General features: G+C 33.9%; 2 protein-coding genes and 1 pseudogene across 4 annotated transcripts; 2 read left to right on the top strand and 1 right to left on the bottom strand.

Annotated features, from left to right (window-relative positions):
• The first annotated feature begins 6,467 nt into the window (after positions 1-6,467).
• LOC145577528 (uncharacterized) lies at positions 6,468-10,858 on the top strand. The gene is made up of 4 exons (XM_081635013.1): positions 6,468-6,622; positions 6,798-6,915; positions 10,356-10,447; positions 10,588-10,858. Exons 1-4 carry the CDS (start codon positions 6,607-6,609, stop codon positions 10,650-10,652), a joined length of 291 nt encoding a protein of 96 aa, XP_081491139.1. The 5' UTR covers positions 6,468-6,606; the 3' UTR covers positions 10,653-10,858.
• A 1,490-nt stretch (positions 10,859-12,348) lies between these two features.
• Positions 12,349-15,022, top strand: LOC145578358 (uncharacterized; annotated as a pseudogene). The gene is made up of 5 exons (XR_014098855.1): positions 12,349-12,505; positions 12,593-13,081; positions 13,308-13,454; positions 13,614-14,040; positions 14,195-15,022. The product of XR_014098855.1 is annotated as an uncharacterized LOC145578358 (transcript).
• On the bottom strand, positions 14,926-18,206 carry LOC145577527 (uncharacterized). 2 transcript variants are annotated; one of them, XM_081635011.1, is made up of 3 exons: positions 17,651-18,206; positions 16,518-16,916; positions 14,926-16,180 (listed from the first exon to the last, which is right to left on the bottom strand). In XM_081635011.1, exons 1-3 carry the CDS (start codon positions 18,126-18,128, stop codon positions 15,657-15,659), a joined length of 1,401 nt encoding a protein of 466 aa, XP_081491137.1. In that variant the 5' UTR covers positions 18,129-18,206; the 3' UTR covers positions 14,926-15,656. The 2 variants fall into 2 exon arrangements, with proteins under 2 accessions (XP_081491137.1, XP_081491138.1); XM_081635012.1 differs by having other exon boundaries at positions 16,518-16,859; positions 17,651-18,205.
• Between the last annotated feature and the right edge of the window lie 327 nt (positions 18,207-18,533).

Raw genomic sequence — 18,533 nt, 5'->3', positions numbered from 1 at the left:
TAAGTCTATCTCTACGGTATAATTATACGTATTATACTAGTATTTCCGTAGAGGGAGAATTCGGGGTGTTACACCAGTTTTCTAAAAACAAAGACCGTTTTTCTTATAAAGGCAGTCTCAATTTTCTTAAAATTGAGACAGCTTATATTTAAGAGGTGGGTTTCAGATTTCTAATTCTAGAGATTTCCTTTAATCAAGTAGTCTCTTTGCCAAAGACGGCAAAGAGATCGCTGCACTAGAGACCGCCTCTAAGACAGTCTCTTTGATTAAGGCTCCATTCTTTAGAGCTACTCTGCTCTACTGAGTCATGTTCTGCTCTACTCTGCTGAAATTTGCTCTGCTCTACTTTAATCTGCTCTGCCATGCTCTGCTGAAAACTGTTCTGCTCTGCTGTCTGCTCTGCTTAAAAATAATACTTAATATTGAATTATTATAATAATAATAATTAATATTTAATAATAATATTAATATTGAATTATTATAATAATAATTATTAATTAATAATAATAATATTATTAAAAATTAATATTTAATAATAATAATAAATAATTAATATTTAATAATTATAATAATAATTAATATTGAATAATAATAATAATAAATATTTATTAATAATAATAAATAATTAATATTTAATAGTTATAGTATTAATAATAATAATTAATATTTAATAATAATTATAATATTAATAATAATAGTAATAATAATAATAATGATAATAGTAATAATAATTAATAATAATAATAATAATTGATTTTTTATAATAAAAATTAATATTTAAAGATAATAACTAATATTTAAAGATAATAAAAATTAATAATAATAATAGTAGTAGTAATAATAATCATAATAATAATAATAGTAATAATAATCATAATAATAATAATAATTTTAATAATAATTAATATTTAATAATAATATTTAATAATAATTTTTAATAATAATAATAATATTTAATAATAATAATAATAACAACAATAATAATGATAATAATAATTATTACTATTATTATTACCATAATAATAGTAATAGTAGTAGTAGTAGTAGTAGTAGTAGTAATAATAATAAAATCTGCTCTGCTCTACTTTGCTGAAATCTGCTCTGCTATGCTCTGCCCAGAAACTCAAAGGAACATGACCTAATTTGGACGGGTCTCTTTGGCTAATTTTGTAGTAGTGGCATTTTCATATATTTCTTAACCAATTTGCTCATGTATAACCTACCTATGTTGGTAGGTAAGTATTCAAAATAGCCAAAAAAAAAAAAAAAAAAAAAAAAAATTAAAATCATTCGCAAGACTTTAAATTTATATATCAATTAGTAGGTTTATTGTAACCACAAATCAACTTTTATAACCATGAGACAGTGACCTTTAGTTTTGGATTGATTGGGTGAATGAAAATATCCACTTCACCCCTCAATTGCTAACTTGTCAAAATGTTGAGTTGGCAAGATTTTGTTATAATGTTATAACAAGTTTCCTAAATAATAATTAAATCACTTTTTGAATTAATGTAATCAAATACAAATAACTCTCTTTTTCTACTTAGCTATAATCAGATTTTCACATTCGATGAAATAAATTATATTTTTCTCTCTATTTTTTTTATCCTCTCAATTTTATAGTTGATGATTCACTAAGAATTATAACAATGGACATGACAAAATTAAACATTAAAATGCTTTATTAAGTTTGTAAACTACCTTAGACTCTACAAAACCTGGCCGAAACCATCTAAGGACTTGTTCTCTTCACCTGAAACAAGTATATTTGGTCTGAATTTTTTAAAATCTGATCTGGTCTGATTTAACAATTTGATTTAACTTTGACCGCATGTTAATACTAATGTATAAAGAGAAACATTATTAAAATGGATGTTATTAGATTCATCTCATCATTAACTTTTTAAATATGTGGTTTTTATAAAAAGTTTTAATACGCAATTAACGATATTTAACGGTAAGTAAATAATAATCAAAAGTTCTGATATGGTCTCATCAGGATCTTTTTAATCTGAATTTATTAATAAATAAGTAATAAACATCTGAAATAAGTTAAAGAAAACAAATCATAAATCATGTCTAAAAAAATCTAAATGGAGTTGTGATTCATAATTGAATGGCTAAGCACATAAAGATATTGATCCATGGGCCTCTGGACTATGTACAGATTCAAACTTAATTTGTACTATTTAAATCAAACCCTACCCATTTTCCTACCATGCCGGATCCTCAATTGGTTCCATATATAAAAGTTGCTCCAAAAACATTTTAGTTCTAGGTTTCTGTCTGATTTAAGGGCACAAACCAAAACTCTCTCTAGTAGCCAAGAAATGTAACTATGTAAGTAATCATCTTTCTCTTATCTATTTTTATTCAATTGCAAGATAATTTTGCTATACTGTAGTTTTGAATTGGAAAATTGAGAAGGAATGAAAGTTCTAATATCCAATTATACTGCAGTTATCATCATCTATTGTGAATATGGTATTTTTGGGTGTTTCCAATATGAATTTGTGAGTGATACCTGCATAATTCATATGGGTTTCTTTAGAAATTCAAATAGAAGTGTAATTAGTTAGTTTGTGATATGATTTGAGATTTTGCATGTGTAAAAATGTGAATTTTAGTGGAGAAATTACTTTAGCCCTTGTAATTAGTGGATGTTGGTCGATAAAGATTCCACCTTTAGCATAGCAATTAGATGGGTTATTATGATATCCAGTTGATCTACCATTACCCAACATTACTTTAAATCCTCAATGCTTATACAATAATAAAGGTTGTATCCTGTTAACCCTTGATTTGAAGTACATGATGATCTAGTAATTGATAGTAAGAACAAGAGCATATTATTCAATGTTTATTGCATATTCCGTATAATTGAAAGTCAAAGAGTGGTGATTGTTTCGTTTCCATTGAAAATTGATTTTATGTAAACAATGTCTTAGCTTAAGATTTGAAATTGTGTCACAATCAGAATTGGTTTGGAAAGTAGCTCCTTAATTTAGCAAGTCACACGCTTTGTCCTCTTGCCTTGCATTTAGGATTTAGGGCCTTGTATCGCCTTATGCTTTTGCAAACATTGCCCAGGAACCAAGATTGTCTTCTCCTTTCCTTTGTACTCTTTCTCATGTATGATATAGTAATTTAGGTATTGCAAATGTGGGAAAATAGTTGAAAGAGTTTAAGTTTTTGGCTTTTTAGCTTTGTTCCATTTCACTCTCTGCAGTTATTAGGTGATAACATAGCTTTCAAGAGCTTTTGTAGATATATGTTTAGCTGTTCTTGATGTTTCAGCATTTCCCTGCCAGATTACGATGGGATTAAGAATTTTTTTATTAAAGTCTTAGAAAAGTTTGCTTTTGGTGTTTCTCTAGGAATCAGGTGTTTCTCTAGGAATCAGGAATTCTGTATTAACAATATTGCTCATTTAGTCAACGAATTTAATAATTTAGCAAGTTAAAAACTTATCTAAATTTGTGAAAGAACTGATTTGTTGTGTTACAGTTTACGCTTTTACTCTGTATACAGTTGTGTAGTATATTTTTTTTAATTGAATTTCTATAATGCATACCTTTGTAGGAACCGGGAATCAAGTCAAAAGTGTGTCTTCAAGAACCTTTAAGAATAAGGTGGAAGGGAAAATGGTGGAGGATGAAGAATGCATAAATAAGTCCATGGTAGTAGAACAACAGACCTCGTGCTTGTAATGAGAAGGTGTGCTTCTAGTAGAGGATGCTCATGACCAACAAAATCACCCAATCAATGTTAAAATTTCTGGTCAAATTTAAGAATGGTAATTTGTGAGCAGTTTCAGAATTAGTAGGGAGTTCTTTTTTTTTTTTTTTTTTTTTTTTTTTTTTTTTTGGTGTTTAGAGAGCCACAAGAGCGGGGGTGAGAATCAATCCCAGGATTTCCTAGAATCAGGAGGAAAGCTCTAACCACTTGAGCTATCCCTCACTCTCTAGTAGGGAGTTCATAATACTAGTATTACATTGCTTGGTCAGTGATTGTTGACTTTGGTTGAACTGGCTTAACTAAACAGTCACTGACTAACCAGACAAGTGTCTTATTGTGAACTTCCCGCTGACCTAAGTTGCATGCAAATTAGCAATAAGTTTGAACCCAACTTGATTGTGATGGGCATGATTGGCAGCTGGTCAGGGAGCCGCCTCTACTTAAGTCAAGCTTTCTGCATTGCATGGAGTCTGCGGTTCTACCATTGTGTGCTTATTTATCTCCTTGAAGATGTGGGTTCCAAACAAAGCATTTGTACAGATGGGTGACTCTGAAGGTGTTATAGCTACCGTAGCCAGTGCTTAGTAAGTTATATTACAGCTCAAACCTTCTAAATTATCATAGTAAAATTAATTTTATGGGCAGCAAATAAGAACTAAAAGCTCCAATTTTTTTTAAACTTTGCATAATCCTTTTTTTAAAAAAATGTTTTACCCATATTCTTTTTCATGGCTGCGAAGCACATAAGTGAACATTAATGTCTTAGATTAAACAAATACACTGAATTTACACATTTGGATGATCTTATGAGATTACGCTCAAGGCATGACTATCATTTTTATACATTGGTGAAGATTTACAGTTTAAGTGCTATAACATTATGAATCAGAGTGAGGTTTTAAGTAGTTGAATGAAATTAGTGTCATGTATTCTATATGTGCACATTTATATATGCATCACCAGGGGATGTGCTATTTATTGTGTTGTTGGGACACAAACAAGAAGACTATTCATACTATGAGAAGGAAATTGGAAGAAGAGAAATGAAGCTTTCTATGGCTTGATACCAGTATACTACCAAGGATTATCATACCCTACTTTTTTTTTTTTTTTTTTTTTTTTTTTTTTTTTTTTTTTTTCTCTGTTGTGGCAAGTTTTAATGATTTAATGGCTAGAGTGGATTGGTTTTTTTGTAAGGTGCTGTACTTATTAGTATCCAAATAAAGAATGGGTGAGTGAAACAAAGAAAACTATCCAAATAACCACTTATGATCCGTTTAATGGTGGCCACAAAAGATGGTAACGAGAATGAATCTATATGTAAATTTGCGAGGAAAATAAAGAGTCATTCTCACAGTAATGTTAGCTTACCTTTAATTGCATTGCAATGGAAAAAATGTTGGTTTTCTTCCTAATTTACCCTATATTTTTCCATTACTACAATTTATAACCGGCTAGTCGGCTACCAAAGAAGCTGTTAGTCTTATTGGAACAAATAGAATGATGACTGGCGGAACTGCAGAAGTATGAATTGGTTGGAATGGAGTTGGTTTCATCATGGTAGAAGATGATGTACTCATGTACTATTGTGTCTTGCCAGTGTTATCCTTCTCTTGTACAATTTGAATTATTTTTCCTATTCAGGTTGGTCTCATCATTCAATTGTTGCAAGGTTTATGGTGGCACACTAGCACTCACCAAAAACGTTGTTGGATTGTAATTTGAAATTTGAATTGCTTTTCCTATTTAGGTTGGTCTTACCATTTATAGTAGGTTTTATGAATGTGTATAATCAATGTATTCCTCGTGAAAACATATTGTAGCTATCATTATCCTAATCTTTATAATTTTGTAACAAGTTCTTGCGTAAAATAACATAAATAACACTTTTGATGGCGATACTCTCACAATTTGTCCTTTTTTGAGAAACTACAATGTTGTTTCTTAAATATTGTTTTTACAAATTGCATTTGTGAGTGAAATATCCTTATAAATAGGAAAAATTGTCAGGAATTATAAGCATAATTTAAAAACTTAGATTAGCACTACTAATTTCAACTTTCCGGTAACAAACTCCGGTGAGTGGGCCTCACTTGCTCAAAAATCCATCCAAATTCAATTATTTAGCATCTTTTTATAGCCAATCTGCTATCTCGTGACCTGGGTGTAAGACCGGTTTTATATACTAACTTCGTTAAATATTATGTGCAATTTTGGGCTATTATTTGTGAAATATAAAACAATTTGTCCTTTTTTGAGAAACTAAAATGTTGTTTCTTAAATATTGTTTTTACTAATTGCATTTGTGAGTAAAATATCCTTATAAATAGGAAAATTTATCGGGAACTACACGCATATTAAGGGTATTTGTGAACAAATACTCGCTAAAAATTTTTCATAAAAAAACTTACCCTCTAAATTTAAAAACTTAAAGTAGCACTATCTATTTCAACTTTCCGGCATTAAAGTCCGGTGAGTAAGCCCCACTTGTTCAAAAATCTAACCTAATTCAATTATTTAGCATCTTATTTATCATCTATCTCGTGACCTGACTGTAAGATCGGTTTTATATACTACGTCTATTAAATATTATGTGTAATTTTAGGCTATTATTTATGAGATATAAAATATTCTAAAATTGCACCTAATATTTACCGGAGGTAGTATTAGTGATATGTATCTACCCAAATTTTCTCTCTCCCTATTCCCCCAAGTCCCAACCGACTAATCGAGTAAAGAAAAACTCCTTATTTAAAAATCTAGGGCTCCGTCTAATTTCAATTTCGAGCATAAACGAGAGAAACAAGCAAAGCACTTAACAACTACAACAACAAATACAAACCAAATTTATAATTCCAATAAACAATGGTGTGCGAAAAGTGTAATTAATTCTTTCTCTTCCTCCTTTAGATATAATTATACTGTTAGATCTTTGATTAAAAATAAAGAACAGAGCTTTATGCTTATTCAAATTGCACTGTTTGTTGATCAGTTTCTTAAATATTTGTGGTTTAAAGTTGTGAATAATTGGTGGGTTTTTTATTTTCAATTTGCAGGTGAAAAGAAGTTAGCGAAGGTGATAGTTCCAGATAAATGGAAAGCAGGCGCCAGCAACACCAACGAAAGCGGTGGCCGCAAGATCAATGAAAACAAGCTCCTCTCCAAGAAAACCAGGTATTTTTTTTTTAAAAAAAATTTCTAAATATTTGTGATTTCTTAGAAAAAATATGGTATGTTGATGAATTAAGTGCTACAGTTATGGTTTTTTTTTTATTTTTTTTTTTTTTTTTATTTTTTTTTTTTTTATAGGAATTTGAATTAATTGGGGTTTTTAAAATTAATCCGTATTGTTGATGGGTTGGTTGTAGGTACTGAATTGAGCTAATAATCTCCTTACTATATTGAATTGATTGATTAAAGATGAAATTGGTGCTTAAGAGGGGGTGTTTGTTTGGTTAATTTATAATTGAGGGCTGAGATCTTAGTAGTCATATTATGTTGAAGAATTCGTCTTTGTCGGTTATATGGAAGCATTTGGTGTCTGTGATTATTTGATTGGTTACCTTATAATCGGGGGCTGAAATCGTAGTATCATATTTGTTGATGAATCTGTTTATTGCCGCTCATATAGGTTGTTTTGCCACTTGATGTCTAAGAACTCGGATAAGCTCTAATTATTTTTAGAATGAGACACTTACTTGAACATATTGTATCGCATTATCGCCTGGTAATGTGTAGGGGAATTATATGTTAAAGTACCATTTTGGTGTTAGCATCACTCTATTAGATCGATAGATTTTGTTTTTAGGCAAAAAGTGTTCAACATCAACTTTAATTATATACGTACACATCTAAAGACTAAAGAGGCTCTCTCCATTGTAGGGTTACTCTGTAAATGGGGTTGTCTGCACGCAACGTCACAACCTACTTAGGAAGACAATTTTTATGTAATATTTTTTTTAAAAGTTTAAAATTACTGCTGAATTAGTTCTCTTCTTCAACATAAGATGTTTTAACAATAATGTTTAAAAAGAACTCACCTTTCTGTATGACATGTGAGCAATGGTTGATGGACTCGTTTACCTTTTTGAACAAAAAGGGAAAGAGTTAGTATTATCTAAAGGACTTAGTCCTAAAGGGAAAGAGTGAGTATCATCTAAAGGACTGAAGTCCCACCCCAAATTACTTCCTCTCTCTTTCCATCCTTTTTGCTTCAATTATATGCTTCACATTGAGCATTAAGATTTAGACAATCCCTTTGATCTCTCATCAAAGTTTTTCACCCGTGGAATTCCTAGATATTCTTAGCATGATATGGGAATCTCTTTCCATTGTTGGACATAAAGAATTAGAAAGAGTGGGTTGTGGTTGGCGAATACATGAGATAAAATCTTGGTTTTTGTAGCTGATCGGCCTGACCCCCTTTTTTGAGATATCCCTTTGCCATTACTTGAAGTTCCTTTGTATAAAACCTGATCACCTCTTCACTATTGGAGAAAAGCACAAGTACTAAAGAGTGCTATACTGCTATCATGATTTAGACTTGCACAAACCGTAAGTAAAAAGTTAGGAATATATAGGCTCCATTGGGAATGGACATAAGTTAAACTATGTCCAACCTGTAGATTAGTTGCAAGGGAACAATGTAATAACTCATAAGCTGAGTTGCACCTGTTATATTAGCTATACAAAAGTCTAGTGTAATGAAGTAAGAACTTGTTGGCTGTCCTTTCAAGTCCTCTTTTGTTCTCTCTCGTTGTTTCTTTGTTTTGTTATTTGTAATAAGTCTCAGTCTTCATTATAGTTTAGGTGACATTTGCTTCACCAAGAAAAATCTGTTTTGGCTTTGAGATCTAATATACATCTATTGTGGAATGCTTAAAAATGGACTTAATAATCAGACACCATTATACACACACACACACACACACACAGAGTGCTGTTTAGTGGTTTTGGAGATTGCTAGATTGCAGCTTCTGTGCTGGAAATTGTTATATCTTTTACACTTCTTAGCAGTGTGATATACTGGTATTTGCGACTTATTTATAGCTCGACTGTGGACTCCCTACTATATATACTCTCAAAGTTTTGGTGCAAAGCTATGAAGGATTGGCTATGTTTCCAAACCTTTTTTTTCCCCTCTCTCTCTCTCTCTCTTAAGTGTGGTGCACTCAGTGGGGGAAGAAGTGGGGCGTGTTTTCCTTGTGGCATGATAAGTGGTAGGGTTTACCTTTAAGCACAAAACCCTATATATTTGCTAGAGATTAGTATGAAAACAGTAAGATTACAAGCTAGAAAGAGAGAAAATGGCAGCCAAGGGATAGATTGTATTGTCAAACAGAGTATTCAATAATACAGGGCCTTCATTTGAGAGGAAGGTGCTCTCCCAAAACAAACTTCTCAATTAATTTCTTTGATGCCTTCCCCTTGACCCCAAACTCCTATTAATACCCAAAAATGAAGCTAGCCAACACTGTAGAAGCAGCTAGCAAAAGGATCAAAATAACAAACTCAGTAACTAACTTATTCCTGAATTACTACTTTACCCTCTCCCCAAAACTGATTTCTTAACAACTCCCCTCTCATCAATTGTTAGTATTCTTGGGCCTTCTTGCCTAAGTGAAACGGATACCAGGCTTGGGTTGATCCCTTGCAATATTTTCAAGCAGCTGGTATTTTTAGTAAATTTAGATAGCCTTGCAGTGTCCTCTACTTGCAACATGATTGGTATTTTGTTTGACTGGAAATTGGGTTGATAATTGTTGAGGAATTAGCATTTTTTGCAGATAGCAAAGTTTTAAAACCTGCTGTGCGTATATCCCATAGGGAATGATCGGTGGGATGGACTACCTTAGAACATACCATATTACCCCTAGTTGTAGAGTTTTCTTTGTCAGGTTATTTAGATGTGGATCTGGTTCTGGTAAAAGCTTATTGGGTTGAAGGAGTGAAAAGACAGGGGTTTTGTTTCAGGTGGAAGCAATGATTGCTCCGGAAGTCTGTAGCATTGAAATGCCATCATTAGCTGTGCTTTCTTTCACTAGGACTATTGAATTACTTTAAATCCTGCTGGTTTCATGTACTCTTGCAAGATTTTTGCTCCTGTATTCCCTTACAAAGTCATTTAAGGGCATGCCTGCCTGCCTGTATAGCTAGTAATAGAGGAGGAAAAGTAAAGCGAGGAAAAATTTGATGTTTTGAATTGCTTAAATTGGAGATTGAATTGTAAGGGGGTAATATATACCCCTCAATATAGGGGTAACAAATAGCATTGGATCAAGGGTCTAATTGAAATGACATTTTAACTACATAGTAGTAAAGTTATAAGTTATGTATACTTGACGTCCTTAAAAACTTCCCTAAGGTGGGAGCTGTAATGTTGTTGATGGACATACATGCATGCTGATAGCTTGATATACATGTGACATTCACAGAATCACAAAATATATACATTGCAGTAAGCTGTGATTTACTGCTTACATAGTTGTATGCTTGCTCGTGTATGCTGGTAGATTGTTTATAGTGGTCTGGTTTGTCCTCTCTTCCATATTCCCTTGATTGTTTCTGTGCAGTAATGTATTTCTCACAATTATGTCTACTTGATTACTTTGCAAATGGACTCCTTATGGAAACACTAAATGCATCATATGCAAGCAGCAAGTACACCAGAATGGCAAGTATTGTCATACTTGTGCTTATAGTAAAGGTATTCCGCAGTTTTGTTCTGACTTTGTTTATCTACAAGAAAAAAAATAAAAATTCACTCTATGTCTAAGACTTTCTTTCTAGCAACGATTATGGTTTATTATCACGATGATTTTTCTAAAATGCATTGTGCTTTTCTAGGTGTATGTGCTATGTGTGGTAAACAAGTGCTGGATACCAAGCATTACAAGCAAAGTAATGTATGATGCTTATTGGACTCATCTCGGGGTGATATTCTGAGCTCTCAGCTCATTTCTGTTATTTCGATCATTGTTGCAGAAAAATGCTTTTGTGTATATGTACTATCAACTAATTTTCCGTTAAATAGGGGAGGTGATTAAAGATTTGATATCAAATCTGGGAAAAAAAACAATGTATGATGCTAATTGAATTTAACTTGCAATTTCTTAAATAGCCAACTCTTGAAAGGTCAATAATCTGACTAATTTTTTTGGCTCTTTTTTTTTTTTTTTTTTTTTTTTTTTTATTTTTTTTTACCTAGCCTATTTCTGTTAATTTGATCCATGTTTAAAACATTTAACATATGCATTAAGGTCGTGTTATCTTCAGACTTCACTTCTCTAATTTTTTTTCTTAGTGTAAATTTGTTAACATATACTTCTACATATTTTTTTTGAAACTTTAGTCTATTTAGATTTATTTCATTTGTCTATTATCTGTATGAAATAAGTCAAAATAAGTTATGATGTAGTTTTAGTTGGTGAAATCATGTCGATTTTGGATTCTTTTTTGTTTGTTTGTGCTGTGTTCCTTCTTTGTTAAATAACCTATGTCATATCTCATTAGTGTTGTGTTGACTGTAACTCTTCTAATTATTTCTTAAAAGTTCTTGTCCGATGCCTAACCATCAAATAATTTCAGCACCTTGTATTTACGTAGGGCTGTAGCCCCTGTAGGACAGGAGTACATTAGAAATTTCATGACATTTGCTTTCTAGTTTCCTCTTTCTATTATCGGTAAATTTTTTATATCTCCGTGGTAATCTTGTACTATCTCCGTCTCTTTTTGCAACAAAGGGATACTCATTATTTATATGAGAAACAAAAAATTCATTTATTGCAACTAAAAAGTTACGGAGGTAGTAAATATATATATTTTTTTTTCCTTTTTTTTTTTTTTTTTTTTTTTTTTTTTTTTTTTTTTTTTCGGTTAACAAATGTATTGATTTTAAGTAATCCTGTTAAGCAATAGCTGCATTTGGTAGTATTTGATCCGTGTTAGTTGTATTCAACGGTGTTGCATGCTCATTGATCAGTCTTGCTTGTTTTGATGATTTATAATAAGCAGGATTGAACAAATGAGCATACCCGAAAATAAGATGGATTTTGTTGAGGGGAAGTACTCACTCGAACCGTGACTTCTGGCCTTCTGGGAGTATAGATGGCAATTCGTACAAGATTAGAAAAACTAAATTTATCAATTAAAATTTAAAGAATTGCTTCCTCAAAAGAGAAGCTTACTTAAAAAGATAATGTGACCTATTATCGTAGGTCAAAATATACAGAATACCGCGTTCATACCTACGTAATACGTACCAATAAATTTTGGTACTCCGTACGACAAAAGATTGATGGCCGCTGAATCAAACTGTTTTGAACTACTCCCTAGTCCCTACATCTTTGTAACTTGAGATATGAGACAATTTTTAAGGGACAGAGGGAGTATATAAGATCATTTGATAATTTGGAGGTAGTTATGATGTAAGTTTCGTGGCAGCATCATTTGTTTCTGTCAGTTGACAGATTCGACTCACTTTTGCGTTTACATTATTAGTCTATACTGTCTTCGTCAAACAGTTGAACTTAATAATAATATTGATTTAGACCAGCAACAAATCATGATTACAAATCACAACCACAAGTCCATAACAAATACTGAAATACAATTTCTGTTACACCAAAAAAAATAATGTCTGGTGAAACTATCTACCGGGAGTTCAGTTTTGACACTTACTCACACGAAGGTGATCGTTTTGTGTATCCGCCTTTAGACCCACCATCACTACCATCTGAGGTGCTAACTTCAGAAGATGAGTTTGGTAAGATGAAAGCTCCTGTGAAGTACTTCCTCTGTTTAATTCAGTTGCAATATTTCTGATAAAACTTTCATTGCTTCAATTTGGTAGATGTAATAGGTGATGACGAATTCAATCATTCAAGCATAACTATAAGGCTATACCAAGCTGCACTGACTGGTGATTGGGAAACTGTGGGAAGTATCTGGAGATCAGATAATGCTTGGATCAACACAAGGATTACGAAGGGAGGTGATACAGTCCTTCACATAGCAGCAGCAGCCAAGCATCTGCATCTTGTTAAGGAGCTAGTTAATGTTATGAATGATGATTCTCTGGCTTTGACTAACAGAGTTGGGAACACCGCGCTTTGTTTTGCTGCTGTTTCGGGGGTTGTTGAGATTGCTAAATTAATGGTAGACAAAAGTAGAACATTGCCAAATATTAGAGGCAGTCAGGATATGACTCCTCTTTTAATGGCGGTGTTCCTGGGTCACCAGGATATGGTGTGGTACCTCATGTCAGTGACTGATTATAACTTGCTGACAGTTGAAGATGGCATGGAGTTACTCACTGATGCGATTGATACTGATTTGTTCGGTAATTTTTCTACTCTTCCATTCCATACAAACTAAGTACTCTGCTTTTCTGCCAGAAAATACAAGTCTCTCTCAGTGATTAACAAAAACTGTTTGGATACAGTTTTAGTTTATCACTGAGAGAAACTTGTATTTTCTGTTTGTATATATACTAGGTAACAAATAATTTTATGTACACCTGGATCTAATAACTAGTTAACATAACAAAAAGTTTTTATGTACTGCAGAAGTAGCTTTGCATATTCTACGCAACAATAGAAACTTGGCTACCATTCGGGGTAGAAAGAAGGAGACCGCTTTGCATGCATTGGCTCGAAAGCCTCCAAGGTTTGATAGATATCAGCTAAGCATGTGGCAGAGGTTTAAAATGCAAGGTTGGTTTTTTTACTATGTGAATATGTCTTCTTTAGGAAGTGCAGGGGTATAGAAGGTGACACTATATATGCGGGTTCTTTGATTGATAGAAATGTGTACATAATTGTCTCATAATATGATACAAAACTTTTATGGTTAATTAGTAAGTTTGAATGCAGGTTGTAGCATAAATCATGTAGAGCCAGCGGTGTGCTTGAACTAGCACAAACACTTTGGGATGAAATCGTAAAACTTAAGCATGGGGATGTATCTAAATTGATTGGTTTCCCCTGGCGATTATTATTTGTTGCAGCACAGTTGGGAAAAGTTGAATTTCTTATGGTGCTCATCAAATCTTATCCTGATATACTTTGGAAAGTGGATGAAAATAGATACAGCATTTTTCACATTGCTGTCATTTATCGCCATGAAGAAATCTTCAAGCTAATACATGAGATTGGAGCGATCAAGGATTTAATAGCTACTTACAAAGATGACCATGGAAATAACATGCTTCATTTGGCAAGCAAGTTGGCACCTCCCAACCGGCTTAATTGTGTATCGGGAGCAGCTTTGCAGATGCAACGTGAGTTACTATGGTTTGAGGTAACTATCATAGACTAAGGTATTTAATTTGCTAGTTGCAACTACAATTGAATACAATATACTTTGCAAATATAATTGTTTATGCCGGGAGCCCTCATTGTTTCTTTTTTAATTTTCGGCGCATCTTTTTGCTGATTGTTGACATAATGCACAGGCAGTGAAAAAGATAGTAAGGCCAGAGTACACTGAAGCTGAAAATAAGGACCATAAAACACCTCAAGCCTTATTTAGTGAAGAGCATGAGGGATTAAGGATGAAAGGCGAACAATGGATGAAGAAGACAGCCGAATCATGTGCTTTTGTTGCAACTCTAATAGCTACTGTGGTCTTCTCAGCAGCCTTCCAGCTGCCAGGAGGCAAAAACGGTGACACAGGAAGCCCTGTCTTAGTGAAAAGGCCATACTTTGTGGTTTTTGCTATGGCTAATGCAGTATCATTGTTCACTTCTACTGCTTCAATATTGATGTTCTTGTCAATCCTCACTTCTCGGTATGCAGAAAGAGATTTCCTTGCATCCTTGCCGTTGAAGCTCATGTGGGGGCTCATCTTGCTTCTTATCTCAATGGCAACTATGATAGTGGCCTTTACTGCTACCTTCTTCATGACTTTCCTACAAGGATTTAGATGGGCTCCTATTCCTGTTGCTCTGATCGCCTCAATACCTGTTCTGCTCTTTGCCTTCCAACAATTCCCTCTTTTGGTGGACATATATTGCTCAACGTACGAATCTCAGTCCATATTCCAGTCCTGTAAACCAAAGCTGTTTAAACTTTCGTCGCAGAACAAGATTTCCCCCCATGGACAAGTAGATTCAAAATCCCGCAGAATTGATATCCCTTTTACGATCATGATTCCTGAATCATCTATGGATCACATACTGAAATATACTCACAACTCTTTTTCATGGAACCGAGCAGCCTCATTTATAGTAGATCCTGAACCCTCTGACACGCCTTCATTCAGTTCTTGGCGGGTTAGATAGCTACAAAGTACAGGATTTTGAATTTTGATCGAACTCGTGAACATAAGTTTGTGCTACCGAGCCATTTAGGCTCATACAATGAAACATCAATCACAAGTTGCTTCCGGTCACACTGTTATGCAAGAAGTCCTGCAATTAGGTCATCAGGCCAAGCCAAGCGTAGAAGCTTCTGTACGTGTTCGATTTTCTAGAGGTCTTTCCGTCCAAACAATCCTTAATTTTTTCCATTTAAATGTCGTTGACTTCATCATACAGGGCTGGTATTATGTGCAATGTGTGACAAACATGTTCTAGACAGTGGATACTAAGCTTTAGATTTTAAGCAATACAATGTACTATTCCAATTGAGTAAAAGGATTCAACTATTTTACATATTCAATTCTTAGAATATTTATACTACCTCCGTTAATGATTATCTGCAACTTTGGAATTTTTTATGTCTCGCAAATAATACCCTAAAGTTGCAGATAATCATTAACGAAGGTAGTATTATCGGAATCCATAAGATGTGTCTTATTCTATGTTCTTTCTTCTCCAAGAAGATTAATATCGAACACACGATGGATTAACCTACTAACAAATGCAATATTGAGACAAAGAACTTATTCTCAACTTTCATCCCATGTGAAAGTAACTACAGCTCAAAAGTAAGCAAGATAGCAACCAACCAAAATTCCCATGCCATCCCATCTAACATAGGCCCCATTTTCCCACGAAAATCCTGCAAGCTGATCTTACCATCACCATCGATATCAAGCTTGCGAATCACACGGTCAATCCCTTCATCTGATGGGTATCGGCCAAAGATGGCGGCAAAACTACGGAGATCCATAGAGGAGAGGAATCCATCTTCGTCTTTGTCCATTAGAGGGAAGAACATTGATGGGTTTTGCTGTCCTTGAGTATCAAACATTTCGATTCGTTGCTTTCCAAACATGTTTCGACGGTACAATAAATTGTAAAAGTCCCAACAAGAAATAGAGCCATTATGATCATCTTTGATCATATTCATAAGGTCTTGTACTTCGTCTGAATTATTTACTTTCCACAATCTTGTAAACTTCTCCACATCTTTGGTGGTAAGTTCACGCTTCGTCGAACCCTCCAAAACTCCAAATATGCTATACATTCCCAGGATCATGAATCGGGGATCATTTCCTGTGATAATAGCTTCGTTAATTAGTCATTCAAGCCTAATGAGTCTTTGCCTAACTAGTACCTAGGACCAAAGAAAAAGCTAATCATTTGTTTATGTTGAATTTTGTGAAGAAAATTATCTTCAAGGTAACATAAAGTTTATGCAAAGTTACTTGATACAAACTTGATCCAAACAACTCGTTATATATATACTCATTTACAAACTATAATTGGTCAAAATGAGGTAATTTATTTTTGCCTAGTGTATTTAGGCAACTTAACTGGTCATATCTTTGTTTCACTTACAAAGTATAACATGTGTAATGAAATTTGAAGCGAAAGTAGTAGTATTTCTCACCTATATATCTTCCTTTCAAGACGTCGAAAATGTAGGCAGCAAAATGGAGTGGTGAGAGCAAGTTTTCGCGAAAGCACTTGCTAGCTTGCCTAAGATTACTAAGTGTCTCCTTTGGCGGAGTGAGGTTGATGGTTGAGGCGACTAGAATTTGCTTGGTTTGAGAGTTAACGTTGAATATCCCAATTTTTCGGGGGTCAACTTTGCTCAAGATGTCTTTAGCACAGGCCTTATCAATTCCATAGGCGTACATTATAGCCTCAACATTAGCAATAGTCAGACTCTGCTCGTTGTGGGTTTCGAAGATGTAGTTGATGTTACCAGTATAATATACTCGGATTCTCTCTGCAGAAGATGTAGTTGATGTTACCAGTAGAATAGGAATGAGCTGAGAGCTGAGAGCTGAGAGCCGAGAGGCAAAAATGAGTAACCTTTCTTTACTATGTTATAAATGTCTAAGCTTATCAAGAAGTAGGATTTCCCCACTATATAATGTTATATAAGTCTAAATGATCAGTTTATCAAACCTTCAGAAATATTTAGTTCACGAGATCTAGATATGAGATAGGAGATAAGAATGGTTTAAACCCATCCTATATTTGGGCTAATTTGAGTCATACAAAGTAAATGAAAAGCCTTATTTGCATTAGGAATAAGTTTAAAGCCCATATAATCACGATTATTTCATTATTGCATTTTCAACTTGTTAAAAAAACGTTTCAACCAAAAACTTAAACTTACATACCAAAACTTTATACCACCACTCTACAACTCAAAACTCATAATATTTTGCTTGACTCCCTATCATGCCACTACTACAATTTTTCAAAAAAAAAAAACATCAATAAATGGGTAATGTGTTTTTTTTTTTTTTTTTTTTTTGAAGCAAGGTATTGGATTTATTATTCATTCATTTTGATTTACTTTACCCCAAAAAAAAAAAAAAAAAAAAGCATAACAAGTTTAGATTATTAGGAGTTGGATGAAGGGATAAGTCCCTCTAATCCGTCCCCTCTATAGGGGAGGCCCCCTCCGCATCTTACCATAAAAATGCAAAAGTAAAAAAAAAAAAAAAAAAAAAAAAAAAAAAAAAAAAAAAAAAAAAACATATATATTTAAGTAATGATACTGGTTACCTGAAGTAGGACCGACACCACTAAGAGGTAGTCCTGTACCAGAAGTCATGGCAAAAATCTCAGACATCCAACCCCAGGTGGACCCCTCATTGCCCGGCGGAGCCCCGGAAAACACATCCCAAGGTGGCCGATCCAAAGCCGTAGCTCTGCGCCCAGCAATATCCGATACCGAACCTCGAGTAGTACCGCTCATAGAAGCGGTACTATCTTCATCATCCCAAGCCGAAGCCTTTCGGGCTGCAATGTTTACAGCGTCGGGATATCCCGACGTTGTATTAGAAGAAGCTTCAGTGGTTTCCGACGCTCTCCTGCTGGAGATGTCGGAAGCCATAGGAGCGATGGATTGCATCGGAGTAGTATCCCATGCGGAGGACCTCCGAGGTGTTGGTGAAGCTGACGATGTTATCGACGGAGGAGCGTTGGGGTCGATCACGGAAGAGCGCCTGCGGCCGGAAAATGATGTTGGTGGGTGATCCATACTTGGAAACTAAGTTTCCAGTTGAAGAAGAATTACTGAAAAGTGGATATAAAAATAAGAGGTTGGATTGACGACCAAACGAAATACGTAGTAAATTAATATTCCTTACTTTCATTTACATGAATAATTTTATGGTAGTGGATGGATCCCACAATGGACTTTGATAGAAGACATAAGTACCGGATTTATTAAGGGGTTGTTATTTAACGCCCACAAATTACTCAAAACGCCCGCAAAATTACAAAATAATTACGATATTACCCTTGACTCTATTTCTTACCCTCTTCAACTCTATTTCTTATCTTCCATCCCTTTCATAACTTTAACTCTCAAAACCGAGCTAAAGTAAACTCTACCACCACCGAACACCGCCACGGTTACCAGCATCAACACCACCGCCAGTAC

Source organism: Chenopodium album, chromosome 14 (assembly GCF_948465745.1).
Source record: "Chenopodium album chromosome 14, dcCheAlbu1.1, whole genome shotgun sequence".
In the NCBI taxonomy this organism is placed as follows: Eukaryota; Viridiplantae; Streptophyta; class Magnoliopsida; order Caryophyllales; family Amaranthaceae; genus Chenopodium; species Chenopodium album.
Note: the sequence above shows the minus strand (reverse complement) of the source record. Positions and strands in the feature narration are given on the sequence as shown.